Source organism: Panthera tigris, chromosome E1 (genome assembly GCF_018350195.1).
Source record: "Panthera tigris isolate Pti1 chromosome E1, P.tigris_Pti1_mat1.1, whole genome shotgun sequence".
Classification (NCBI taxonomy): Eukaryota; Metazoa; Chordata; class Mammalia; order Carnivora; family Felidae; genus Panthera; species Panthera tigris.
Window position 1 is genome coordinate 17,562,666 of NC_056673.1, and position 27,986 is coordinate 17,590,651.

At 49.7% G+C, this 27,986-nt stretch overlaps 1 protein-coding gene and 1 pseudogene across 6 annotated transcripts in view; both read right to left on the minus strand.

Annotated features, from left to right (window-relative positions):
- Positions 1–27,986, minus strand: part of PIPOX (pipecolic acid and sarcosine oxidase) — a 41,017-nt gene that overhangs the window by 7,763 nt on the left and 5,268 nt on the right. For 2 of the 6 annotated variants that reach the window (XM_042967101.1, XM_042967102.1), the window contains exons 1-2: positions 4,943–5,369; positions 3,573–3,721 (exon numbers count right to left, since the gene is read on the minus strand). In XM_042967101.1, the coding sequence (XP_042823035.1) occupies positions 3,573–3,721; positions 4,943–5,056 (263 nt within the window). In that variant the 5' untranslated portion in view covers positions 5,057–5,369. Of the gene's footprint in view, positions 1–3,572; positions 3,722–4,849; positions 4,912–4,942; positions 5,371–27,986 lie in introns of those variants that run through there. The other 4 variants (XM_042967100.1, XM_007076065.3, XM_042967104.1 and 1 more) reach the window with 4 other exon arrangements.
- LOC102952597 lies at positions 11,610–27,461 on the minus strand (annotated as a pseudogene).

Below are 27,986 nucleotides of genomic sequence, written 5' to 3' on the forward strand. Positions count from 1 at the left end.
GGAGAAGGCGGGGCAAGCAAGAGCTGGGCCCCAGAGCTGGGATTTGCTGGTGGTATCAGCGTCCTGGCTGTACCCGTCACAAAAGACTCGGACCTTGTGATCCGGCACCTGTGTCATTGTCTGTACCCAGAATATATGCAAATATCCTGAGCCCACCCATGTTTAGTATGCCACTGTCACAGGAAGAGGCAGAACAGAATGAAAAGAATCGGACAACCACCTTCACCGGCAACTCCTGAAGATGTTTGGTGGTCTGTTTGTTTGCTTTTTTAATCATTGTGCAGTGGCCTTAAGTAAATACATCTGTATCTACCGGTTAGATCATGATGTTGTGCTGGTTCTCCGGGAAGAACCTCGGAGAATAAGAACCCCAGAGATGATGCATCATTGTAGAAAATCAGAATTAAGAATAAAAGCAAAAAGAATTGGAACGGGAAGTACCTGTGCTGTGTTCCTAAAGAAAAGAACCAAAGAAATTAGCCTGCCCGAGTCAATCAGATTAGCCACAAGAAAGGACGTGATAATGATTCAAATAATAATAGCAACACACCTAGCACTCTGTAGAACTCGGAAGGTTTTCCAAAGCACATTCATTGTACTCTTTCTTTTTCATAACTGGGGATTCTAGGCATCAGAGTGGTCTTTTAAGAGGGGCTATCATACGTCCCTGTCTTTTTTTTTTTTTAACGTTTTTATTTATTTTTGAGAGAGAGCGCGTGCACACGCACATGTGTGCAAGTGGGGGAGGGGCAGACAGCAAGGGAGACAGAGGATCTGAAGCAGGCTCTGCCCTGACAGCAGTGAGCCCGATGTGGGGCTCGAACTCGTGAACCATGAGATCATGACCTGAGCCGAAGTCGGAAGCTCAACCGAGCCACCCAGGTGCCCCAATATGTACCTGTCTTTAATTTTTTTAATGTTTATTTATTTTTGAGAGAGAGAGAAAAAAAGGGGGAGGGTAGGGACAGAGAGAGAGGGAGACACAGAATCCAAAGTAGGCTCCAGGCTCTGAGCTGTCAGCACAGAGCCCGACGCGGGGCTCGAACTCACGGACCGCGAAATCATGACCTGAGCCGAAGTGGGACACTCAACCGACTGAGCTGCCCAGGCGCCCCTGTCCCTATCTTTAAATAAACATTAGTAGTCTTTCCACCAGGGATGATTTAGACACGAATTTATTGGGACAGAGGGGATGGACAAAGTAACCAGTCTGTGGTATCTGCTAAGCCAGGGGCCAGCAGACCATGACCCGGGAACCAGATCAGGTCTACCACCTGTTTTTGTTTGTCACACAAGCCAAGATGATTTTTGTATTTTTTTTGGTGGTTGATTAAAAAAAAACAAAAAACAAAAGAACATTTCATGACATGAGAAGAATATGAAATGTCAGCGTCCGTGAATAAAGTTTTATTGGCACCCAGCCACACTCAGTTATTTACATATCATCTGTGGCTGCTTTCACACTACAATGGCAGGAGTTGGGTAATTGGCAGAGCTGAATAGTTACAACAGAGACCATATGGTCTGCAGAGCCTAAAATACTATGTGGCCATTTCCGGGAAAAGTTCGCCAAGCCCTATTCTAGACTAACTAGGAGTATAGTAATCCTGTGATTTGCAGGAATAGGACCCTGACTACTCAGTAACAAATCTCTCAAAGGGCTGCGGGGAGAAATAAATGAGTTAACCGGTGTTGAGTCCTTTTAAAACAGCCTTAGTCTCTTATCACAAGCATTAAATAGGTGATGATGGTGTCAGTGATGACGAGGGACTTGTCAGGTACTACTCTAAGCCCTTCACATACTTATCCTCACAGCAGCCCCATGAAATAGATACCCCTACTTTACAGATGAGAAAACTGAGTCTCGTAGAGTTAAACCATATAGCTAAATGTGTCGGAGCTGACGTGTAGAGCAGGTCGGCCTGGTCCCAAAGCCCTTCCAAATTCCTGCCAAGGAAAGGATTGTGAGATTATGAGACTCTCCTACCCAGCGGTTCCTTTCCCTCTCTCCAGCAGCGGTTTATCCATGGTTGCTACGCCCCACGTGTCTCCTCCTGCCCTTCTTCCTGCCTTGTGCAATGCAGATAGGATACCGCTGACCCGGAAGAGGTCGTAGGAGCTACCACTTATCAGAAGGTGCTAGGGACTATGCCAAGTACTTCCTAAGAGTCTCGTTTCATCCCCACAAAGCCCTGTGAGGAAAAAATGAGGCACAGAGAGGTAGAGAAATTTTTCCAGTGTCACGCAGTCCGTAAGAGGTAGAGCACCAAGTCAAGTCCAAGCCTGTCTCCAGAACCATGTTCCCTCTGAAAGGTTCCAGACACTCTCGTAACATCACTCTCCCAACATCGTAGTTGCCTCCGTGTCTGCTGGGAAGAAGTGATCCCTCCGTGGCCTTGGCACTTCTTTTACTACCAGACATTCAGCAGTATTCACAGATGGCTGACAGAGAGGGGTCCCTTTGCCAGGCCACCCCTCAGCAAGACATGCTCCTTTATTTGGGTGCTGGGTGCATTAGCTGCCTCTGGAATAAATCTGTAATTAGCTGTCCTAGCTGTATTTGCATAATGGATTTCACTTTGTGCTTAAGTTAATGGTGTTTTTGCAACAGAACAGTAACCTCTTGGTTCCTGGCCATTAAAATAACTGCCACCCTGTAGGATAGAGCCGTGATTTTGTAGAAAGTTCAGTTAAGAGCCACAGAGAAGGTGGGAGGGGACGTGGGGTGGGTGGTTCAAGTTCTCTGCGCATGATGGGTTGTCTGCCTTCCTCCCCATGAGTGTTTGAAAGGTCAGTGGAGGTTGGGGGGGGCGGGCAACAGTGTCTTAAGGGTTAGAGAGCCACGGGAACAATCGAGATCTCCAGCAAGCAACAGGGCCTGAAGAGGAGGCCTATAGGAAGAGGCATTCAGAGAGAATGCATGGATTACAGAGGTCACTCTGGGGATGAGGACCCAGCATGAAGGGCTATGATATTAGCAGGAATATAAAGAATCCAGACAGGGGTCCCTGGGTGGTTCAGTTGGTTGAGCATTCAACTTTGGCTCAGGTCATGATCTCGCAGTTCACGGTTCGTGAGTTCCAGCCCCACATAGGGCTCGCTGCTGTTAGCACTGAGCCCGCTTCAGATCCTCTGTTCCCCCTTTTTTTGCCCTTCCCCCACTAGTGCTTTCTCTCTCTCAGAAAAAAATAAACATTAAAAAAAAAATCAAGACAGCAGCCTCCTCCTTGATTTCAATCTCTGCCCTAAAAGAGTCTCAGATGGCTCCATGGAGCCAGCTCTGGAGATCTGCTCCCAGTGCCTTTTCAGCAGTCTTCCCAGTACAACCTCTGCCAGCCTCGAACATGTGTCTGACCCCAGTGCTGGAGCTCAGAGTGAGGCAGGAGCCAGATGGCCCTGTGGGGCAATCGTCATGACAGTGGGCACAATACTTCCACGTGTCTGGCACTCCCCTGGGCCCTGTGTCCCTCCACCACATTTCAAGTGTTGATGGCGGTGCCCCCTCACAGACTCCAAGCACCCCCAGGCACTGGGCCCCACAATTCAAGGAATTCTCCCACCCACACCCAAACCTGTGTAATTGGGTCCCAGCCTCATGCTCCAGCTGAGCCCATATCTGGTAGCACTCATCCATCATCTGGGTGTAGAAGTCTTCAGGATATGCCCTTCTGATTATCCGGCTCTGCCCATGGGAGCTTCCTCGGGAGTGCGGTAGAAAGAACTGGAGACGGAAAACAAGAGAGACAGCCGAAGCTGTTACCCCTTACGCTGCCCGCCCCTCATCTCCACCCCCTGGAGCCAGCTCATCACCTTCAGATCTTTCCATTCAGTCTCCCTTCACGGCCAAGTTACTGATTTAGCCATCGGCACAAAAGTTTTCAGTAGCACTAACTCAGCTTCCCTTTTGCTAACATTATTCACATCCCAAAGTCCCTTCGTTAGTTAGCCTTTGGTCATCTTGCTGTAACCCCACCCCACCTAGTCTCCTAGAGAAACAGAATCACAAAGAACCTTTGAGATCATTCCAGTCTAGCCCCCTTCGTCTTATGGACAAGGAGGCAGATGCTATTTCTCTGTGGCTTCAGATCACTCGGGACAAGGGAGCCACCTTGGGATTTAGCAGAGGATGGAGAGTTTCCTGCAAGGTTAAACCAGGAATCCCTCAGGCTTTGATAAAACTGATAGAGAAGTTGAAAAAGGTTTCTAACCAATCTAGCTCATTTACCAAGAAGGGTAAATCAAAACTCATCTGGATAGCTGTAGAGAGGACGGGAGGATAGAGGACTCTGGAAGGTGGGCTGGGTGGACCTGCCCGGGGAAGGACCCTGGAGACTCACAGGGCCCACCCACATGTGCCGTGGTCAGGGTACACTGCCCCGCGGGGGGTCACCTTTTCCACAGGGAAAAATAAGACCTAAGTCGTCCTGCCTGTGTATCTAACAATAAGGCTGCCATCAACCAGAGGTGAGAGAAAGCAACAGAAGCTTCTGCTGGGTTCCAGCGTGAGAGTCCAGGAATACCCAGGGAAGAATCCTACCTCTTAGGCTGACAAATCAGCTTTTGCCTCTGGGCAAAATTATTTTTACTTGAGATTACCCAAAGCAGAACTGATTACTTTTCCAGGCCAGATCAACCATTTTAAAAGGCACAGAAGAAACTGACTGGCAAGAAGGAAGAGAACAGGGCCTCGGACACTTCTCCGTCAAGGGCAGGAACCAGGAGGCAGTAAGAGGAGGCAATGAGCCTGGAAACCCAGTGTGGGTCTTAGGGACGGTGGAAGTTTCTTTGCGTTGTCACGAAATACACTAGGCAGCAAAGCCGCAAACTGCACACAATTTGACAATCAGACCTCACTCCAAAGTCTGCTGGCTCTGGAAACTTCTCTTTAGGGGAGGAGAGAGGGACCGTCCCTAAGGTCAGGAGTGCAAAGGGAACATAGTACCTGCTCCAGCAGGATGACCCTCTTCCTGTGTTTGGCCAGATGGTATGCTGTGAAGCAGCCCTGGATGCCTGCCCCGATCACAATGGCATCATAGAGATCTTTCTGAGCAGCCATAATGCCCACTTAGTCCTACAGCCACAAAGCCCACACACAAAGAAGCCTCTGGGCTGAAGGAGGAGGAGTAGGGCAAAGTCCAGCCTGGCCAGCATTCCCACAATCCCCTGGGCTGCATCCTTCTCCCAACCCCTCCCTCCCCACAAAACCTGGCATGGGGCTCAGTCCCCACCTCTCCTGCAGAGTGGAGCTGGGTAGTCTGATCTGAGGTTTAGCCCAGCTCAGCTGCCAGCCTCACCCTTGTATCCCTCTAGCTTTCTATTCTTGGCTCAATTATTGTCATGCAAATGGCTCCTTCCCATGCCACCTTCCTGTCTCATTATGATCTTTGTCTCGGGACTTCGGCCCTGGAATTTCAATGCCTCCTAGACCGAGCTGGGCACCAGGAATGCTGCCTCCCCCTGCTGGCTTCCCTCCCTCCCGCCTGATTTCCTTTGGAGATTCTAGAGGGCCAAGCTAAGAACTTGGCACTCTGCCCAGGGTAAGACCCACCTCCCCGGTGGGGTGCAAGGTCGGGGGGTAGACGCAGGAAACAAAACGGGAGGGCAGTTTTGTGATTATGAAATTATTCTCAGCATGTCTTACTTTCACTTTTTACAAAGGAGAAGAAATTATCCGGAACAGATGGAAAGGACAGAGAGGTGGAGCTTTGTCCTGAGGCACAGAGAGGGGACCAGGCACCAGCCCGGGGCATGGAGGGGCCCTGTAGGGAACACGCCCTCTGTGCCAGGCAGTGTGCTAAGTAAGTACTTTTACATGTATTCAGGACAGAGCTAGGATTTGTAGGGCCTGGTTCTTATACAATTTGGGGGTCTTCTTTAAGAAAAAGAAAAGAGGGGCGCCTGGGTGGCTCAGTTGATTAAGTGTCTGACTTTGACTCAGGTCATGATCTCAAAGTTTGTGAGTTCCGTCCCCGCATCAGGCTCTCTGCTGTCAGCACAGAGCCCACTTCTGATCCTCTGTCCCCCTCTCTTTCTGCCCCTCCCCTGCTCTCTCTCTCTGTCTCTCTCACTCTCTCAAAAATAAAAGAAGGAAGGAAGGCAAGGGAAGGGAGGGAGGGAAGGAAGGAAGAAAGAAAAGGAAGAGAAAAGAAAAATCATGAATGCAAAATTAGATGCCAAGACTAGGAAGAGACCATCCAATTAAGGAGCCCCGTGGTTGAAGTGTCATTAGCTTCACGGTAAATCGGACTCTGCACGCATCTCCTTGTTTAACCCTTGCAGCCTTAGAAGGACACGTGGACACGTGTTTATCCCCACTTTGGGCACATTAAAGACAGTCCCAAATTCATGGTCACTCCTCCCAACACAAGCTCTGTGACTGTGTGACCAATAGAGTAAGGCAGAAATGACACCGGGACACTTTCTAGCCCAGGACTTAATAAGACACCGAGCGCTTCTTCTTGTCCTGGAGACTCCCTCTTGGAGCTCTGAGCCACCATGTTAGAGGTCCAACTGCCCTGCGGGAAAGACCCTGAGGGGAGGCCCCGAGACTGCAAGGGAGCCAGACATAAGAGTGAGGCCATCTTGGGGCACCTGGGTGGCTCAGCTGGTTAAGCGTCCGACTTCAGCTCAGGATCTCACAGTTCGTGGGTTTGAGCCCCGCGTCGGGCTGTGTGCTGACAGCTCAGAGCCTGGAGCCTGCTTCAGATTCTGTGTCTCCCTCCCTCTTCTGCCCCCACCCCCGACTCATGCTCTGTCGCTCTCTCTCTCAAAAATAAATAAATGTTAAAAAAAAAAAAAAAAAGAGTGAAGCCATCTTGAATGTCCCCCTCCCCCAGCCCAGCCCAGCCGCCAGCTCAATACCGCTGAGTGACCCAACTAACGCCACATGAAAGAGAATCACCCGGCCAAGCCCCATCTGAATTCCTGACCTACAAAATCATGAGATAGAATAAAACAGTTGTTGTTTTAGCCACTAAGTTTTGGGGTAGCTTTTTATGCAGCCATGATTGAAACACCCCCTTCACAGCCAAAGACATTACGGCTTATGGAGGTTACGACTCACCCGAAGCCACACACCTGGTAAACATAAGCACCGAGATGTGAACCTAGGGTCATCTGCTCCGGATCCTTTTCCTTTAACCACTGTGCTGTACTGGGGACTGGTCAGAACTCATAATGATGATTCTGATTTAAATCGTTTGCTGTTTCAGGGCACCTGGGAGGCTCAGTCGGTTAAGTGTCAGACTCTGGATTTTAGCTCAGGTCGTGGTCTCACGGTTCCTGAAACGGAGCCCCGCATTGAGCTCCATGCTGGCAGCACAGAGCCTGCTTGGGATTCTCTCTCTCCCTCTCCCTCTGCCCCTCCCCTGTGCACAAGAGCTCTCGCTCTCTCTCAAAATAAATAAACATACGTACATACATAAATAACAGTTTGCTGTTTCTTTCACGGCCATACTGTGAGTGGGAAAAAACACTGGACCGGGAGATCATGTGATCCCAGGTTGCTCCCGCCCCCAGCAAAGGATGCCCCCGAGTGGCCTTGGCAACCGGCTGTCCTCTCAGCCCAGCCCCTCCTTTAGCAGGAAAATGGGGGTCCGGAAGAGGGGTACCATATGACCAGCTTTTTTTTCTTCTGGAAAAAAAAAACCACTCTAGAATCCAGAAGTCATCTCAATTCTACCCTCACCCCCAAACCCAACCCTCCTCACAGTTGGACGGCTCCCTTAAGGAATGGTAGACACAACGGGGAAAAGTGTACTATTTAAGTATGTAAAGACTTGATACAAATATATAAGGTCAGTCCCCAGATTTCTCTTGATAAGGTGTCAGAGGAGATGAACCGTCTACACACAAGGAGAAGCAGACAATAAATCCTCCCATGGAAGTGTGCCCAGCCTCACTAGCAATGAAAGAGATAGGAATTTATTAACTTCAAGGTACGATTGTGTGCCTATTAAATGAGCAACAATAAGTAACAATGACAAAATCTGATGTTGTCAGTGCCGTGGGGAAGGGGAGAGAATAGGGTGGCGACTCAGATTGTCTGGGCCTTCGGGAGAGTGCGGGGCAGCGTGCAGGGACAGTAGAATGGTTCAAACCCTCCGACCTAGAAATCTGACTTGGGGAACTATACCCCAAGGAAATATCCAAGGGAAGAAAAAGACATCTGTATGAAGACATTCATAGCCATGCTCTTACAATATAGAAAACTGGAGACAACCCAGCCACAGGGAATATCTGAGCAAATCTGGCGGGTTGACACAACGGAATACTATGGAGCGATTCAAAATGACAAGCTGAGGACTGTGGGCTACATCGAAACGTGCGGATGTATGAAACCATCCTAAGAAAAAGAACAGAGCACAAATACACACACTCGGATCGCAACCAGGAGTTATGTGTGTGCGTGTTATCAAAGATCTAAAGAGAATTCGGCACAGTAATTGAGATTAATGCTCATTAGTTTCCACGTCCTATCAAAATTGAGCTTCCATTCACAATTTGTAAAAGGAGAGGGAGGAATCTCCCGGGGAAGCAGATTCCTCAGATCTCCTCGGTCACTGGTTCCAGGGCTGGGGGAAGTTCTTTCTTTGTTCGAATCTCAGTTCTTCCTGCTGCCCACCCCCTCCCCCCTTCCCCAACCGGCTCTTATTGTTCGTTCTCCAGGGAAGCTACAAAGCGGCTCTGTCTCCCACCTCTCCTTTGTTGAACGTACTATCCCTTCAGAAATAAAATGACAATTCCATTCCCCCACCGTCACTTCACAAGGCTGCCCTGGATTCCTGGACACAAGCATCCGCTTCTTGTTAAGAATTTCAAACAGCTCCTCCGAAAGCAGACACTGGCCGTGGCCCAACCTTGAAATGAAAAGGAAATCGGCTTCTGAAGTCTTCCCCTTCTCTCTCAGGGTTGCCCCGTCCTTGCGGCCGTCCTGACAGGGGCAGGCGGAGAGAAGAGATCCCCTCAAATTCCATTTTAACACCCATTTTGGATCGGAAGACTATTAAAGAAAGAGCCGGCAGCCCTACCCCACGCACGCACGGCTGTGTGTCAGCAATTGCGGCTCGTGTCCTGGGGCAGAGCCACCGAGGATGTGAGGCTGAACTGCTCATCTGATGGCTTGATTGACACTTCGCAGACGGGGGAGGGAGAGCCCAGCCAGGGAAGCAGCAGGCTCTACAGCTCAAAATAATGAGAGGACCCGAATCGGGAGAGAGCGTGGAATAAATAAGAGAGACCTAGGAGTTGGATGGCGAGGGAGAATCTTCTGTTCTCTTTCCTCTGCCCCTCTTTGCCAAGGAGCCAGAGCCTGGGGCAAGGAGGCAGGCAGACCGGGAAGTGGCCCCTCCAGACCCATCCTGCCAGCTGCCAGGAGAGTCCGGGGCCCTGAATGTGCCGAAGATGCCAGTGTGAGAAAACCAGGAGCCGCAGAACTGGATCTGTACCTGGTCTCCATACACACTGTGGCCCCGTTGCATGTCTCCGGTTTGACTCCCCATCGCTACCCCCCTTCCCCGCTCCCTTTGCCCCAGGTCAACCATCTGCCTTCACTCACCTAGATTCTTGCATTAACCTCATCCCCAGGCTCCTGGCACCCCACCTTGCCCCTCTTAATCTAGCCCTCCACGCTCCCGCCAGAGTCCTCTCTCTAAACAGCAACTTGAACAGGCCAGTCCCCTACTGAAAATTCTGTAACAGCCACCCATTTCCTATTACGATAAAATCTCTTGGCACACAAAGCACTTTGCGTTCTGGCCTCTGCTGGCTCCCGCAGCTCTAGCACGGGTCCCTTCTCACTGTGCTCTTCGGGGCCTGGCAAGGCTGAGCTGACAGAGCTTCCAGCATTCGCCGTGATCGTTCCAAATTCTCCGACACCCCCAAGCCAACTTGGACGTCCTCTCTCCTATACTCCCTTCTCTGTCTAGTCTCAGTGATAACAATGAGCCAAGTATGTTGTAATTGTTTGCGTGTCTGCCTTTCCCCCCAAGCTCCCGAAGGGGAAGGGGTCTGCTTTTGATTGTCATTTTCCACAGGTAATACACACATACGGAGCAACGGTTACATTGTTCAGCAGAGAACACTGCGAAGAGGGCGTCTCCTCACCACCCTACCCTCAGCCACTCGGTTCTCCTCATCCCATGCAGTACTGAGACTTTCGATGGGTGTGCAAACACATTGAAACTGCACGTTCTTGAGGTGCCTGGGTGGCTTGGTCGGTTAAGCGTCCGACTTCAGCTCAGGTCATGATCTCGCAGTCCGTGAGTCCGAGCCCCGCGTCGGGCTCTGTGCTGACAGCTCAGAGCCTGGAGCCTGTTTCAGATTCTGTGTCTCCCTCTCTCTCTGCCCCTCCCCTGTTCATGCTCTGTCTCTCTCTGTCTCAAAAATAAATAAACGTTAAAAAAAATTAAAAAAAAAAAGAAAGAAACTGCACGTTCTTTTTTTTTTTTTTTTTTTTTTTTTTTTAACTTCAGAAGTAGCACACTACACAGCACCTTGCTGTTTCCATTTCCTGTATCGTGGCTCCCACATGAGTCAGATGGAGCTGGAACATTCTTCCTGATGGCCGCAGAGTATTCCGTGCACGGAGAAAGCATTTAGGACAGAGAAGACACCCATGCATATTTTTTTTAATGTTTATTTTTGAGAGAGAGAGAGAGAAAGAGAGCGCGAGCATGAGCACGTAGGGGAGAGGCAGAGAGAGACGGAGACAGAATCTGAAGCGGGCTCCGGGCTCCGAGCTGTCAGCACAGAGCCCAACGTGGGGCTCGAATTCATGAACCACAAGATCATGACCTGAGCCGAAGTGGGAGGCTTAATCGACTGAGCCACCCCGGCGCCCCGGCACCCATACACGTTTGCTGAAAGTATGGTAGGTTTTTCTGGCTGCCATAGGCACCCAGACTTACGCGGCTCTCCAGCCATCTGGTATTGGGTGTTCGGGGTGGGGAGGTCTCATCAAGGCTGGCCTGGAGAGGTTTATCAAAGGCTCACAGAGCCCATCTTCAGGCCTGTAGGTAGAGGGGATACAACACCAGAGACCCTGGCTTCTCCTTCCTGCCATCCTTTTGCGTTTGCATTTGTCAAGTGGCAGATATTACAGTCAACTCTGCATCCCCAAGATACAAGCATCCCATTGCTACGCAGTCTCCGGGTAAGGAGGAAAGTCCTCTGAGTAAAAAACTAAATCACTACTTAGCTTGGGAAGGAAGCATCCACCTCGGACCCCACTAGGACAAAGGGAAATGCAGTAAAAATGAAGGGAAAGAGGGGCGCCTGGGTGGCTCTGTCGGTTAGGCGTCCGACTTCGGCTCAGATCATGATCTCATGGTCCGTGAGTTCGAGCCCCGCGTTGGGCTCTGTGCTGACCGCTCAGAGCCTGGAGCCTGTTTCAGATTCTGTGTCTCCCTCTCTCTCTGCCCCTCCCCTGTTCATGCTCTGTCTCTGTCTCAAAAATAAATAAATGTTAGAAAAAAAAATTTTTTTTTTTAATGAGGGGAAAGAAGCATTGTCATTGTCCTAAGGGAAAACTTCTCTGAACACTGGAATCTTCTTTTTTCTTTTACTTAATAAAGTTTTATTTTCCAAAGTGGACAGTTGGCAGGATCTGTTCATGAATCTTCACCAGCAGCTGGCACATCTCCACCCTTGCTGTTTCTGGTGTAAATGACTTGAGCTCTGGGCTTTGAAACCAGGGACGCCTGGGTGGCTCAGTCGGTTAAGCATCCAACTTCGGCTCAGGTCATGATCTTATGGCTCGTGAACTCGAGCCCCGCGTTGGGCTCTGTGCTGACAGCTCAGAGCCTGCTTCAGATCCTCTGTCTCCCTCTCTCTCTGCCCCCCACCCCACTCTTGCACATACATGCGCACTCTCTCTCTCAAAAATAAACATTAATAAAAAAATGAGTCCTTTACCAAGGAGCTCCTGAAGGGCAACCCTGGCCAGGGACCAGCACCCCCGCCCCCCTGAGTCTTCAGTCTCTCAGAGACAACAGCTGGAGCTACAAGCTTATAGGTGGGAACTTCCTTAGAGTTTGTATATGTCATTTGTCAAATGAGATCAGGTTATTGAGCTTGTCCTGAACTATGCCTTTGGACCACTTCTCCTTTCTGGCCTTGCCCCCAGATTCGCTCACTGGGTCTTTGTCTTTTTTGGACAACTTTCCAGCATCTTTTTCTTGTCGTCCTTGGGCAGCACTGAGAAGCTTAGAGAGTACCGTCACCCCTGCAGCCTCGCTAAGATGTCAGACAAAAAACAAATCCTGGGATCTTCTCTCTTTTTTTTTTTTTAATTTTATTTATTTTGAGAGAGAGAGAGCTGAGGAGGGGCAGAGAGACAGGGAAGGAGAGAGGCAATCCCAAGCAAGCTCTGCACCCTCAGTGCAGAGCCCGATGTGGGGCTCAGACTCACAAACTGTGAGATCCTGACCTGAGCCGAGATGAAGAGTGGGACGCTTAACCAACTGAGCCACCCAGGCGCCCCAAATACTGGAATCTTCTCAATCTTGTTTCGAAGTCTTGCTATCCCAGCTATACACAAATATGTGTGCACATCTGCACACCCATCTGACGCTGGTGCTCTGAGACATACTGAGGTGTTCCTTAAGGAGGCATCTTGATACCTGTGCATGTCTGCGTGGGTGTATGTCCACCACTGTGCTTTTGGAGAGGTCCCACTAAAACTTAGTAGACGTTAGGGGAAAATAGCAAATCAAAGTGTGCTGAGAATTGGCGTCCCCGTTCTGCCCCTTGGCGGTGAGGGTGTGTTTAGGATGGAAACAACATGTGAGACATCTGTCAGGAGCCTCTCCTCCCTTTCCTGGAGGGACTCTTCCATGGCTTTACCATGCTTCATAGCCTGGCTCTCGGGACACCCTGGGATTGGAATTTGCAGTGAGAAATGGGGCAGGAAGAGTCAGGTGGCCTTCACATGGATTGGGCTGGTTTAACGTGACAAATAGCAACCCAAATTCACTAGCACGCAGGAAGACCAGCTCCAGGGATTCAGTGCTCTAATATTCCCCCGTTTTCAAGGAGCTATGGTCTTTCCCTCTCCTACCTGGGCAGCCTGATGTTGCTGTGCATTAGGGAATGTGGCGCTCGGGTCCCCCCAACACTATACTGCCAAACGTAAGGTCAATGGAGGCAGAGAATCAGAGGGAAGCCTGAGGGAAAGGAGGAAAGGGAAGGGGAGGGAAATTCTAGATAGCAACTCCTATAACATCTTCGCTCCCCATCTCCCACTAGTTGCCTCCAGGCTGGCCTCCAAAGCCAGTCTGGCCCAAATCCTGAGTCTTAATGTCTGTAAGACTCATCTCCCTTACTCAGCTTTTCTCTCAGGCTCTTATTCTACTCTTTTTTTTCTGTTTCTGCCTTGGGCCTCCTTCCTGTCCGTGAAATCAAGACAGAGGGGTATGAGGGAGGGCCTTTGCAGAGAAATAGTAGGCTGCCAGGACCTAGCTGGGGGAGAGGCCTCGAGGCAGTAGAAGGGGAGGGGAGCCTAAGGGAGCAGGGAATCTCAGGTACCAAAGCCACAAAGCTCTGCTTCCTAGTGGGAGCCTTAGTCCTCTTTTTCCTAATCGAGTATTTTATGGAACGTGTTAGCCCACTGGGTCCGGAAAGATATCACAGAGCTGTATACCTCCCTCCTCTCTCCTATGGCTGCTGATTTAGACAGGAGATTCATGCTTGAGATTCACTGGCCTCTTGAATCTGTGGACAAATGGCTTCCATCAGTTCTGGAAAGCACTCAGCCATTATCTCTTCTCAAATATTTGCCTCTCCCCTATTTGTTCTTTTCTGTTCTTCTGGGATGCTAATTAAACATATACTAGGCCTCTGGCCACTGTATCTACTGTCTTCTCCATCCCACTCCCCTTTTTGTCTCTCCACACTGCATGCTGGGTAACTCCTCACTATTATCCTCTACTTTGCTAATTCTCTGTTCTACTGCATCGTGGCCGCTTTTAAATAAATGAGTTGGATTTTAATTGCAGTTACTATTTTTTTAAATTTTCGCTTAGAATTCATATTTGGGTTTTTTAAAGTCTATTTTGTTCCCTGTGTAATTTTTTATTCCATGTAAATATTTTCAAGCTTGTCCTTTATTTCTCTGACCACAATAAGCATGGTTGTTCTATAGTCCATGTCTGATCGGTCTAACGTGTGAAGTCTTCTCAGGTATTTTTCATTTATCTCTTGTCTCTACGAGAAACATGAAACCTTATTTTCTTCTAAGCTTGTCTATCTTTAACCATGTTCTGGTAACTGCATTTGAACAAATTATTGCTTATTACACATTAATTTATTACATGTTCTTCCAAATAGATAGGAATACTCAGAATACAAAGGGGCTTTCCTCTGGAGAAGATTGTGCTTACTTCCATCAGATACAAGGGGCACCACCAGTCTCAAGCTATCTAAATGGAGTCCCTGGTCTGAGGTCCTCTGGATCATGCAGGAGTCCTTTGGGGTCTCAGTGGATTAAGGGGAAGATGTTCTACGAGATTCCCCACCACGTGGAGACACTGAGCATGGGTTTCTAACCCACTCACTCTCCCAGGTGATCAAAATGAAAGTTCAGATTTACTAGGATTGACAGATGCTCTTTCAGGGGAAAGTGCTTTGATTTTCTCTTCCATGTTGGCCTCTTAATTCCTTGGTATTTTATCAACCCATTGGAGCTTTTAAGATATTTTTGATATCTAGCCCTTTTAGTTGGTTTCACTGGGATAGTCGGTCCAAATAATTCAGCCTCACATTACCAGGTTTCCAACCTCAGTTACAATCAGATTACTGGTACCCAACATATATCGGCTCTCTAGTACCTCCTCCATTTACACTCCCCTGTTCCCTCCTCCTCGGATACAAAGAGTGACTACCTCCCCCAGAGGGCAGCAAGAGTGAGAATTTCATAACAGCTACCAGAGAACCAGATTTAGGGGTGAACCAGCCAGACTTTGGCTGAAGGGCCGGTATACATGTGACCCTAAAGCATCATCATGAATCGGAATAAGATAGAATTTTGGGGCCCAGGTGGCTTCAAGGGAATCCCCATACTTGTTTGAAAGGAGGAATATCTTCATAAGATACGGGCGTAGGCTATGACCTCCAAAGTTAAAGGCCTTCAGCTGAAAGTGGGTCCTGCTTACGAACAAGATTTGTTTTAAAGAATGAAGCATGCAATTGCCTATCAGGGCTGCATTGCTCAGAACAATAGAGAAACGTGGTCCTCTGTTCATCCTTCTTCTTTGTAGTACCTAACCTCTTTAAATCAAATGTTGAACAAATATTTAAAGAAAATCAGTTTCTCTCTCTAAGTACAGCGAGAAACTGGCAACACAAGTTGCCTCTGGGGAGTGAAGCTGGGTGGAATCTTGTTACAGAAAAAGGCTTAGAAGAAAATGCTGTACAGGTAATTGCTGTCCTGAGGGGGCTCAGGGCATTGTCAGCATCCTGCTTGCATCGAAGCTCCCAACCGCAATCAGCGTTTGGCTGGGGTAGGATCAAAATCCGCAGAAAGGCCAGGGAACAGGTGAAAGGTGGTAGGCAGCATCTGGAATTTAGGGAGCATAAAAGGGGTGAGATTGTAGAGCCCACGCTGGGTCCCATCTCTGAGCAGGGTTCTCATACAGAACTTTGGAAGGATCCATGCCGAGCTCATAGTAGCTTGGCATCAGCCAACTGTTCCTTCTTCCTGCCTCGTCCTTGGCAGCCCTCTCTCTGTCTCTCTCTCCCTCTCTCCGTGTCTCTCCAACCCCCACCCCTCTCTCCCTCTCTCTGCCTTTCTCCCTCTCTCTCTCTACCGCTCTCATACTTGTCCACCTTTATTTTCTTAGTACTTAGAGGAGCAGAAGAAAGAAGGCTTAGAAAACATTTTGGGAGGAGTCCAGCTGTGTTTGGAACAGACTATCAGAGCTCCTTGCCCAGAATTCCGGAATGAAAGAAAAAAGCCAAGGTTTGTGGAATGGGCTGGGGAAGGTCTGCCTGGAACCCATCCAAAAGGCTTCCTGGACAACCCTGGTCCTTGTCATTGCCCCTTAATAATAACCCCTCGCCACATTGCATAAGCTTATCAAAAGTTTCATGGCGCCCACTTTATAGATATTCAACCTTCACAACAGCCCCGCGAGGTAGGCAGGGAAGGCATTTTTACCCCCATTTTGCAGACAAGGAAACTGGTAGCTAGTAAGTGACAGAGGCAGCATCCCAACCCCCACCCAGGACTTCAGGCCCCAAGCCTCTCTCCCCATCCAGAGACACGTCCAATGCTCTCATTCCAGAGCATCCTGCGTCCTGGGCTCAGTGCTTCTCTGAAGAAGGGCAGGGAGGTGGCTCATTCCATGTTGCAAATCACAGCATTCCCTACCCCTCCCCTGCAAAGAAAGAGAAGGAACATGACCCCCAATGGGAAGAAATTCTAAAGCGGCCCCCAGGGACCTCTGGAGAAGCTGTTTGATTTATTTCAGTCCCTACTGGTATTCTGTGCCACATTTATAAACGTCAGCGCCGGAAATGAAGTTCCCACTGCCCTGGCAGCTGCTGGTTGCTGCTGTTGCTCACTAAGGGTTCAGATAAAGTGTTCCCCCCTCCCCTTGATTGATAGAGAGCTGAGAATAAAAGAAAAATAAAAGCCCCCTGGAGCATTGATGGAAGGGAGGGGGCAGCTTCTCAGGAAGAGAAAGGGAAGTGATCTAGAAAAGGCTGATATTAGTGGAACAGAGAGGGTGTGTGCACGTGTGTGTGTGCGTGTGTGTGTATGAGGAAGGGAGAGAGAGAGAATAAGGAAAAGATCCAGTTTTTAAGGCCACATGGAAAATAAATACTTTCTGCTCATGTAGAGAGAGGAAAACTAGTGAAATCGTAGTTTGTTTCAGGGGTTCTGACACAAGATGGAAGAAAGGTGGTCTTTGTAACCTCTGGGTTTCTACTCTTCCCTGAGCAGAATTTGCTATCTTCTAGGGTCTGGGCCAGGGACAGAGAGTGGCAGAGACTGAGAGCAAAAGAGTCCTGGAAGAGAGTGGGAACAAAATAAAAGGTGCAAGATTCCCAAAGGACCACAGAGATCCAAGGTTTTGTTGTTATTAACCGAACCAGGGGCTGAGATTGAAGCATCCCTGCTGGGAGCGGGCTGTGGTTCCGTAGATACTGGTGTGCATGCTTTTGCAATAACGCCTTCTCTTGCGGGTCTCCTAAATCCGTGATGCTTTCTGGTCTCTGAGAAATGCTGGTCGGGACCAATTCCACCAGTCCTGGCAGAGCACCTAAGGGACTCAGCAGTTAACCAAGGGATGGCCTCAGTGATCCCCAAAGCAGCAAGACCTTTAAAAGTCACTTTTAATCAGATTGTTTTGTATCTTCATGTTAACACATACTAAGTCAAATCTTCCCAAATGACTATCGTTCTCTTCAAAGTCACCCACTTGAGAAGTCTTGTAGTTAACCCACTGACACTCGCTATGTGGTGTAAATCATCCTGGAGGGCAATTTGATAAATACTTCATGGCCAGTTTATAACCCAGGCAATAAAATGTCATATTGCTTGATAGAGATTCCTTCCTCTGCCTTAACGTGTTTATCACACCTGTTTCCTGGTAACGTTTGGCTCCTTCCAAGCACTATATCCTCCATCATGCTGCTAGCTCAGAGCGGTGTGAACCCGCCCTTGGAGGACACGACAATTCACTGAGGGGGTGGAGATATAACTGTTAGCATAAGAGAGAAACACACAAGAGGGAGAATAGTGACATCAATGTGATGGGTATCTGGGTGGGGTTTTGTTTCTTTTCAGTTTCCTTATACGGATAGAAATGTTTCTGTGTTTTAAAAAGCGTGACGTAAACAAAATGGGATATATTTATACAATGGAATATCATTCAGCCTTAAAAAAGAAGGAAATTCTCACACATGCTATAACACGGGTGAACCTCGAAAACATTGTGCTGAGTGAAATAAGCCAGTCGCTTGGGGCGCCTGAGTGGCTCGGTTGGTTGAGCATCCAATTTTGGCTCAGGTCATGATCTCGAAGCTCAGCAGTTTGAGCCCCACATCAGGCTCTCTGCTGTCAGTGTGGAGCCCACTTCGGATCCTCTGTCCCCTCTCCCTCTGCTCCTACCCTGCACACTCTCTCTGTCACTCTCAAAATAAATACACTTAGGGGCGCCTGGGTGGCTCAGTCGGTTGAGCATCAAACTTCAGCTCAGGTCATGATCTCAGAGCTCGTGGGTTCGAGCCCCACGTCGGGTTCTGCGCTGACAGCTCGGAGCCTGGAGCCTGCTTCAGATTCTGTGTCTCCCTCTCTCTCTGCCCCTCCTCTGCTTGTGCTCTGTCTCTCAAAAACAAATAAACATTTTTAAAAATACACTTAAAAAAAGCGCCAGTCACAAAAAGGATAAATACTATATGATTCCACTTATACAAGGTACCTAGAGTAGTCAAGTTCATAGAGACAGAAAATAGGTTGACAGTTGCCAGGGGCTAAGAGAACGGAGAGTGGGAATCAGTGCTTAATGGGTACAGAATTTCAGTTTGGAAATGAAAAAGTTGTGGAGACGGCCAGTTCTGATGGTTACACACCAATGTGAACGCGCTTAACGCCACTGAACTGTACCCTTAAAAAGTGGTTAAAATGGGGGGCACCTGGGTGGCTCGGTCGGTTAAGCATCTGACTCTAGATTTCAGCTCGGATCATGATCTCACGGTTCGTGGGTTTGAGCCCCACACCGGGCTGTGCACTGACAGTGCGGAGCCTGCTTGGGATTCTCACTCTCTCCCTCTCTCTCTGTTCCTCCCCTGCTTGTGCTCTCTCTCTCTCAAAATAAAGAAGTTTTTAAAAAATTTTTTAATGTTTATTTATTATTGAGAGACAGAGCGCGAACAGGGGCGGGGCAGAGAGAGAGGCAGACACAGAATCGGAAGCAGGCTCCAGGCTCCCAGCTGTCAGCACAGAGCCCGACGCGGGGCTCGAACTCACAAACCGTGAGATCATGACCTGAGCCAAAGTCGGATGCTTAACCGACGGAGCCACCCAGGCGCCCCAAAATAAATAAGTTTTTTAAAAATGGTTAAAATGGTAAATTTTAGGTTATGTGAATTTTACCACCAAAAAAAAAAAAGCATGGATAACAAAATCAAATCTAGTCTCAAAAGGTGAGGATTTGCCATCACTGATGCTATTCAAAAGAATGTGCTGGGCCAACGACCAGAGAGAAAGGCCCAAAATATTCTTTTCTCTGGATCAAAACAGCACTGGGGGTCAGGCAGGTAGCTGTCACTCCTGCTGTGAAACGGTTCCAGGGAGGAACCACACTTCCTCGAACCACACTTCCTCCGGGGCTTCTGTCCTCACACCTCCTATACAGTTGTGAACCTGCCCCGGGGCAGAACCATTCTCCCAGCCCTGGAATGTTCCACAGCACAACCTGGGTCTCCCTGACCCAGCCCACAGGGCCTGGCCGGATCCCCTGGCAGCACAAACAAGTCATGGTTCTGCTGGCCAGGCGGCTGCTGAGGTGGCTTTTTAATCCCCCAGCCGTGCCTTCCTAGTGATTGCTTTTATTAGGAAATGTAATGAAAAAGACTATATGAAGCCCCTGCCAGAAAAAAAAAAAAAAAAAAAAAAAAAAAGCTAATAAGATTTTGCACCAAGTGTGGCGAGAAAAGAAAGGGGGGAAAAAGCACATTAGGAGTCAGATAATGAGATAAATGAAAGACCGCAGGGAAGATCATTTTTGCAGACTTGCCGGATGGTTGTAAAAATTTTAATTTGCTGAATTCTCTTTTTTCGTCGTCTCTGACTCTCCCCATCTCTCTCACTGGCTTTCCGACGCCCCGAATCTTGTCCCTGTCTTTCTCTCTTCGCGTCTCCCTCTCTTCTGTGGTTGCTCCCCGTCTGCTTCAGCTTTTGCTTTGTGGGTGCGCGTGCATGTGCATGTGCGTGGGTTTCCTTTCACCTCTCAGGACTTGGGCAGGAGGCTGGCACCTTGGGCAGCGAGTCAGAAGGAGCGAGAGGACAAAGGACTGCAGCTCCCCACCCCCCTTCTGGGAGCTGCTGTGATTCGGCTGAAGGGAGAGAAAGAGGGAGAGATCAAGGGAAGAAGGAGGAGAAAAACAGGACTGCGGAGGAAGGACAGGAGATCAAAGAGCAGAGAAGTAAGGAGGAAGAGAAAGCCCCCGCTGCTCCCGCAAATCGATTCTCTGCAATGCCCGCCTTCCCGTCTGTGCTCCGAGCCGCTGAGCAGAATGCCACCACCGTGGGATGCCAGGCCTGAACAGAAGGGCTCTGGGGCACGGGGCAGGCGCAACGGCCAGGCTGCTAGGGACCACTGGGCCTGCCTTGCCCTGTGGGGAGAGGTCTCACTTCCCCAGGACGCCCCCTCTCACACATCCAGGCTTTGAGGAGGTCCTCTCCAAAATCGGGCTCTGGTCCTTGCTTTGGCCGACTCCTTCCCCCGTCCCACACTCGGGAATTCTCCTGTGTTTCTTTGCTCCTCTGCAGAAATCCCAGTCCACGCTGCAGTTGGAGGGCTGGAGAGTGGACACGATGAATAGCTTCCCCAGGGGGAGGAGGAGCCTGAGAAAGTACAGGAATGAATGGCTCAGGGTGGAGACACATTGTCAGTTATTAGGAAAATCTCTCTCGCTCTTCCATCCCTTGTTCCTTCCCCAGTGGGGACGATGTGCTCTGCTTCCTCCCAGGGAAGACTTCTCTCTCTGTGCTCTGCCTCCAGCAAAAGTGTGCTGTCGGCTACCTAGGGGATGGGCGTTTCCTCCAGCGGCCACTGCAGAAAAGAGAGCTGTGAAAATCGGCAAGGCAAGTCGCAAGTCCTGGGAAGGAGAGGACCTCTCAGAAGGGGGTGTGGGGAGTCTGGCAGTGGGGCCCCAAGCCGGCGGGACAGAGTAGTGATAGGCAGTCCCAAGAGGGAGGATGGAATTGGCTCAAGGTCAGTGGAGGGGGGGGGGGGGGGGGGGGTGCGGATTGCAACTTGACTGTGGAGTGAAATAAGCTGGGAATAAAAGCAAATGCACATGGCGTTTCCTATGCTCCTCATCACAGTCCTGTGAAGTTGGTACTATTGTTAACATCTCCATTTTATACATGGGGAAACTGAGGCATGGTTCGAGGTTAACCACTTCTTTCCACTTCCCCTCCAGAACAGGAGACAAGTTTGGCAAAGTATCGGACACTATGCAAGAGGGAGAACAGCACTGGTTGAGAACGTGAACTTTTGAGCCAGACAGTCCCAAACGGACTAGCAGTGGGACCTTGGATGAGATCCTTAGAACTTAAGGTCACCCCTCAGAGCAACGTGAAGAAAACTGAAAGCATGTCAGTTACACATGGACACAGTGCCTGGCCTCTGAGCTCAGTCAGTGTCAGTGCTTAATGTCGTTACTCCCTACTACCCAGTGCTTGGCAGCTGGCAAGCCTCAGCTTTCCCTCTCTGGTCTCCCACTGGAGGGGGAAACGCTGGAGATGGGTCCTCCCCCGGATCAACTTCTTAGGGGCACACAGTCTTGCAGACAGGCCTCAAAGAGCTTTAGCACCCACAGCACAGCCCCTCACCCCAGAGCCTCCCTCCCCTGCTCTGATCCGCTGATCCCAGGGGTTCCCAGGCCTCGGGAGCTCCCCCAGTACTGTGACTCAGTGAATTGTTCAGGGAATGTGTCGCCCTCCTTCCCTGCCTCCTTCCCTCCCCTGGCCCCTGCTTTTCTCTTGATGGAGAAGGCACAAATTAGGCAGAAAGAAAAATGTTGACAGTTCCCAGCCCTCCCTTGCTGGGGATAAAGAGAAATACGTTAACCGTTGAAGCTTTAGGCGGATCAAACACAGTTTGTGAGTTGCTTCAAATGTATTATTCATCTCACCAATGAGATGCAGTCTTGGGCTTTCTCTTGTCGCCCCATCAAGAGGAAACCTCGGCCACTGGGGAGATGCTGGGCTCCAGAGAGGAGGGGGCACCTTCAGAATGCCATCTTTTCAGCATTAAATCAGTCAGTAGGTCTCCAGTCCTTCTTGTTCTTCTTGAAGCTTTCCGAATGGTATGGGTCAACTTGACCAGAGTCTAAGGATACAAAATCTGCAGGTAAGACCCACAGAATTGGGCACAGCAAACACGTGGAATCAAAGAGTGACTGTGACACTCAGAGGCAGGAGCTGGAGATGTGTGACCCTGGAAGGTCCTCCATGTGCCACTTGAACTTGAGGGATGTAACTGTCATGGGCTGGAAGAGCTCTAAGAGAAGGCATCGCAGCCATGCCATGAGCTCTAAGACACACTGCACTCCCCCTATAGTTGGATGCCTGGAGGAAGGATCTGGATTCAGACACATCTCTTAGGCTTGTGATTTGGACAGGTGGACGCCCCTGAGGGTTCTACCTTCTTTCCTTGCCCCTCCTCCTTTCCCCTTTGGCCACTGAGGGCCCCTGCGGGCTCCTGCCCACCTCCCACGGTTCTGAGGCACCAGGGCAAGCTTCGCAAATCACACACTGCCCCTTCCTAAGCCTCACCCAGAGAAGAAACCACCCCGGCGTCCCATGATCTTGCCCCACTATCTCACAAGCCTTTCATTTGTGCTGTGCTGAGCATATCAGTGGGAAGTGGGGATAGAGAGTGGGCACTGCTGGTGGAATGGGATGTTAGAACAATCCAGAAGGAAGGGATTTTGACATGATGTGTCAAAAAGCCTTAGAGTGTACATTCTCTTTGACCCAGCAATTCCATCTCTTAGAAAATGCTCCAAGGAGGGGCGCCTGGGTGGCTCAGTCGGTTAAGCGGCCGACTTCGGCTCAGGTCATGATCTCGTGGTCCGTGGGTTCGAGCCCCGCGTCGGGCTCTGTGCTGACAGCTCGGAGCCTGGAGCCTGTTTCAGATTCTGTGTCTCCCTCTCTCTGACCCTCCCCCGTTCATGCTCTGTCTCTCTCTGTCTCAAAAATAAATAAACGTTAAAAAAAAAAAATTTAAGAAAATGCTCCAAGGAAGGGCACCTGTGTGGTCAGTCAGTTAAGCCTCAGGTCATGTTCTCACTGTTCCAGCCCCGCACTGGGCTCCATGCTGACAGCTCAGAGCCTGGAGCCTGCTTCAGATTCTGTGTCTCCCTCTCTCTCTGCCCCTACCCCACTTGTGCTCTCTCTCTCTCTCTCTCTCTCTCTCTCTCTCTCTCTCTCTCTCAAAAATAAACATTGAAAAAAAGCTTATAAAAAAAGTTAAAAAAAAAAAAAAAAAAGATGGGGCGCCTGGGTGGCTCAGTCGGTTAAGTGTCCGACTTCAGCTCAGGTCATGATCTCACAGTTTGTGAGTTCGAGCCCCGCGTAGGGCTCTGTGCTGACAGCTCAGAGCCTGGACCCTGCTTTGGATTCTGTGTCCCCCTCTCTCTCTGCTCCTTCCCCACTCACTCTCTGTCTCTCTCTCTCTCTCAAAAATAAATAAACATTTTAAAAAATTTAAAAAAAAAAAAGACACTGCTCCAAGGAAACACTGGACAAGTGTGTAAAACTGTATAAAAATGGGGCACCTGTGTGGCTCAGTTGGTTAAGCGTCCGACTTCGGCTCAAGTCACCATCTCACAGTTCGTGGGTTCGAGCCCTGCGCTGACCTCTATGCTGCCGGCTCAGAGCCTGGAACCTGCTTTGGATTCTGTGTCTCCCTCTCTCTCTGCCCCTCCCCTGCTCGTGCTCATCTCTGTCCCTCAAAAATACACGTTAAAAAAATAATTTTTTTAAATAAAAATTAAAAAAACTACAAAAATGTCCATCCCAGCTTTGTTGATAATGGCAAACCCATCCTAAAACCACAGTCATAAAGGACTGGTCACATAGTAGCCTTCTGATGCAGTCATTGAAAATCAGATTCTGCAATATGGGGTGGGCGGAGTCATATACAAATACATTTTCATTCCAAAAAAATTTTCAGATAATAGAGGTAGAGCACCCGCCCCCCACCGAATCCTAACCCAATCCCATTCCTCTCCTCAAAGTACTCATTATTAGCAGTTTAGCATGTATCCTCCCTCTCAGGCTGTTATTTTGAAGAATTGTACTTAATGTAAACAAATAAATAACTCAGGTTATGCAAATTTGTAACTAGAGATGTGTGTATGCAAAGAGAAAAGTCTTGCTGATTATACATCAAAATGTCAACAGTATTCAACCCGAAACAGTGGGACTCTATGTGATTTTTACTTCCTTCTGCAGGAGTTAGGGTATTTTCTACATGAACCGAAAAGAAACAGTGCTATTTTAACGTTTATTTATTTTTGAGACAGAGAGAGACAGAGCATGAATGGGGGAGGGTCAGAGAGAGGGAGACACAGAATCCGAAACAGGCTTCAGGCTCTGAGCTGTCAGCACGGAGCCCGACGCGGGGCTCGAACTCACGGACCGCGAGATCATGACCTGAGCCAAAGTCGGCCGCTTAACCTCCTGAGCCACCCAGGTGCCCCAAAACAATGCTATTTTAAAATGCAGTAAGGGGAGCCTGGGCGGCTCAGTTGGTTGTGTGTCTGACTCCTGATTTCGGCTCAGGTCATGATCTCACAGTTGTGAGATTGAGCCTCATGCCAGGCTCTGTGCTGACAGCATAGAGCCTGCTTGGGATTCTCTCTCTCCCTCTGTTCCCCCTCAAAAAATCTGCTCAAAAAATATATATATAGTAAAACACAAGGAATTGAAAACATTGGCCGCCTCTGAGGAGTGAGAGAGACTATTCATCAGGCACTCTTTTACATCTTTTGAATTTTGCACCTTGGGCACGGATTACCCATTCAAAAAGTGAATAAAATTTTTAAAAATTTAATATGGCAATAAAATAAAATGAGGGGGCTGGTGGAGAAGACCTCTAAAGGGCAGCATGCCCTGATATTCTGGGAATCTGTAAAATCCTTCAAGCTGTTGTTATAGCTTCGGAATCTGCTCAGGTTTCACTCCAATAGGTGCTAGTCTCTTTCTGTCTCACCAGGCAAGGAATTAGGGCCTATAACCTGGAAGAAATGAGGTAGGGTCTAAAATAAACCAGGCTGCCAGCCAGAAATAACTTTGTAATAATTTACAGCATAGCAACAGTAATGGCTCGGTTGAGCCCGTTCTCATACTTTTTCAAAGTATTTTTCATCTCCCTTTAGTTCTCCAAATTTTTCTTGAGGCTACCCGCTGCCATCAGGTTCCTGGGCAGGAAAAGAGGGGGCTGAAGACCTAACGGGCCATTGTTTGAAGTCAGCCCGAAAGATCCATATTTGCCAGGACTGGATGTTGGGTCTCAGACAAGAGTCCCCTCTCCCTCCTTCCCCGGGCCCATCAGCTCCATCTGCCCCCAGCTCCTGTCTCCTATCTCCTGCCTCAGGCTCCTAATTTATAAAAGGAGGGTAATCAGCCTTGCCCCAGAGACTGGCAATGGGCCGTGGGTGATGGTTGATAGACTGTAGGCAAGTGACTGGGTCCCCAAAGCTGGAGCAGCTTCCAGACAGCCACAGGGCGGGAGGATGTAGATGGCAGGATGGGGGCTCTCTGAGGCCTGGCATAACCACTATTTATCAACGGATGACAGACATTTTTAATTGACCATGTTATGAGAGGTACGGGAGATGATGAGTATCTGTGTATGAGGACACAGGCAGCCCGCCCAGCCTAGAACATGCTCCATGGGGTATTAATTCCCTCCCCTGGAAAGCCTCCTCCCCGGATCCCCTCCAGACCTACTGGTCCCCCTTCTTCCTCTGAGCTGCCCTATGCTTCTCCCATACAGACATCTCCCAGTACTGTAATCGGGTGCCTGTTTCGCACACAATCTCACCAGACCGAATTCCTTGAGGGCAAGATTTGTATCCAAGTCATTTCCATATGTCACATAGTAGGTCCTCAGAAACTACTTCCTGAATAAACAAGTAGATGCAATTTTTGGACCCATGATCCTTGCAAAGGCTCACCAGGCTGTCTCTCACTCCTGGCACAGAGGCTGCCCCAAGACCCGAGCTCCCTGCCCAAACTCACTCCAAACCTGACCCAGAGGAGGCAGGAGCAGAGAGATGTGGGGGGTGCATGGTGTGGTGAAGAGTGGGCTGGGCTGTGGTCCTGGCCATCAGAGCCTTAACCGCCCTGGACTCAGCTCCTTCATCTATACATGATCACTAGATCAGATCAGGAGTGGGAAACTCAAATACCCGTCGAGAGGGAATCAAAGAGTGCAAGAGACCGTAGCTGGGTAGCAGGCATGTCCCTTACCAGCTGGTCATTGTCAATTGATACAAGACTGTGGGTCAAGTGTGGCGAGATTTTATTTTTCAAGACAGCCAGAAATCAAGGTTTTTTTTTTTTTAATTTTTTTCATCTTTATTTATTTTTGAGAGAGAGAGAGTGTGAGCAGGGGAGGAGCAGAGAGAGAGGGAGACACAGAATCCGAAGCAGGCTCCAGGCCCTGAGCTGTCAGCACAGGACCCATTGCAGGGCTGGAACCCAGGAACCGTGAGATGGTGACCTGAGCCGAAGTCAGACGCCCAACCGACTGAGCCACCCAGGAGCCCCCAGAAATCAAGATTTTTATATGAGGTCTCCTGAACAGGTCAACCACAAATCCATAGACCCTATTTGCAGCCTGGAGGCCACCAGTATGGGATCCAAATGCCCTCACCTCCTTTCCAACTTCCAGCTCTTAAATTCTCTGCATTTCAAGAAAGTGGCCTGAATACTTGTGTTTCTGGAGTAACCTTGAAGGGCAAGACCCAAAGTCCAGGCCTCATTCTGGCCACCAGGCCTCTGGCAACTGCCATCCTGACCCCCAAATTGCTACCTTATGCAAATGTGTCCCCTGTCGGCCACCAACTGCCCCCCCCCCCAGTGCCCCACCGCCACCACAGCGGGCAGAGATGGGGGAGGAGGAGCCAAGGGCCACCTGTCCTGGGGTGGGCCAGAGTCAGCCCCTCACTTCCTGACCTTCAAAGCGCCTCTTCTGGGCGCAGACCTAGGCCCTGCGGCGGGCTGGGGGGGTAAAGGGCGGGGGGGATGCGAACCTGCCACTGCACCTTGCCCCTCACGGGCGGGGCCCACCGGTGATACCGTCTCACCTAATAAATTCCTGTCAGAGAAGCTGTCAGGGCCTGGGAAATAAATAATGATATTTAACATTTTGTAATAACAACAATTAACCAGTAAATAATGTCCTTTAAACTGCAAACGCCGGAGTAAATTAATTCTTCTAATGAGCTGTCAGGCACGGAGGGAAAAAAAGTACCCGTTTCCTTTGGTGCCACGCGGCTGCCGTGTGAGCAGCGGGGGAAGCTCACCTCCGCCCCGGGAGCTCATTACCGGGAAGCACGCGGCGCGGGTTTCCCGGGGAATCGGCGGCCCCGCCCGCCCCCACGTGGCGCCGCGCCGCCGCCCGTCCTCTCCGCACCCCGCGCCCCGGGCCCGGCCGCTCCGCGCCGCGCACCGCCAGGTGCCTGTTGCGAACGAGCCCGCGCCGCGCGGCCAGCATTTCAATTAGAGCCGCCCGGCTCCCTCGCCTTCCCTCGCCTGGGCCCCTGGGCCGCGCTCAGCCTCGAGGTGGCTGGGGGCAGGAGCCGGGGACAGGGGAGGGGGAGAAGCCGGCCGGCGTGCGGCCCCAGTCCTTGCTGCGTGACCTTGGAGAGCTTTCCTGCCCTCTCTGGGCGGGGATGTCGTAAATGGAAATGTGAAGCTAATCAAACCAGATGTGATTACTTCTGAGCTCCCCAGAAGCCCGTGACCGTAAAAAGACACCTAAGAGTAAGGCAGCTCTTTATGTACTGATTCGGAGTAATCTCCAAGATATATTGTCAGGTGACAAAAGCAAGGTACAAAACAGTGAGCAGAGTGTGCTACATCTTGTGTATTAAAAATAGGACTAAAGAAAGAGAATATGGGTCCCTATTTGCTTGTATATGTCTAGACAGGAAACACATAATGTGTGCTTGCCTCCGGGGAGGGCAACTGGGAGACTGGGGGGTGGGGGGGGAGCGGGTTGGGGAGAGGCTTTTCACTG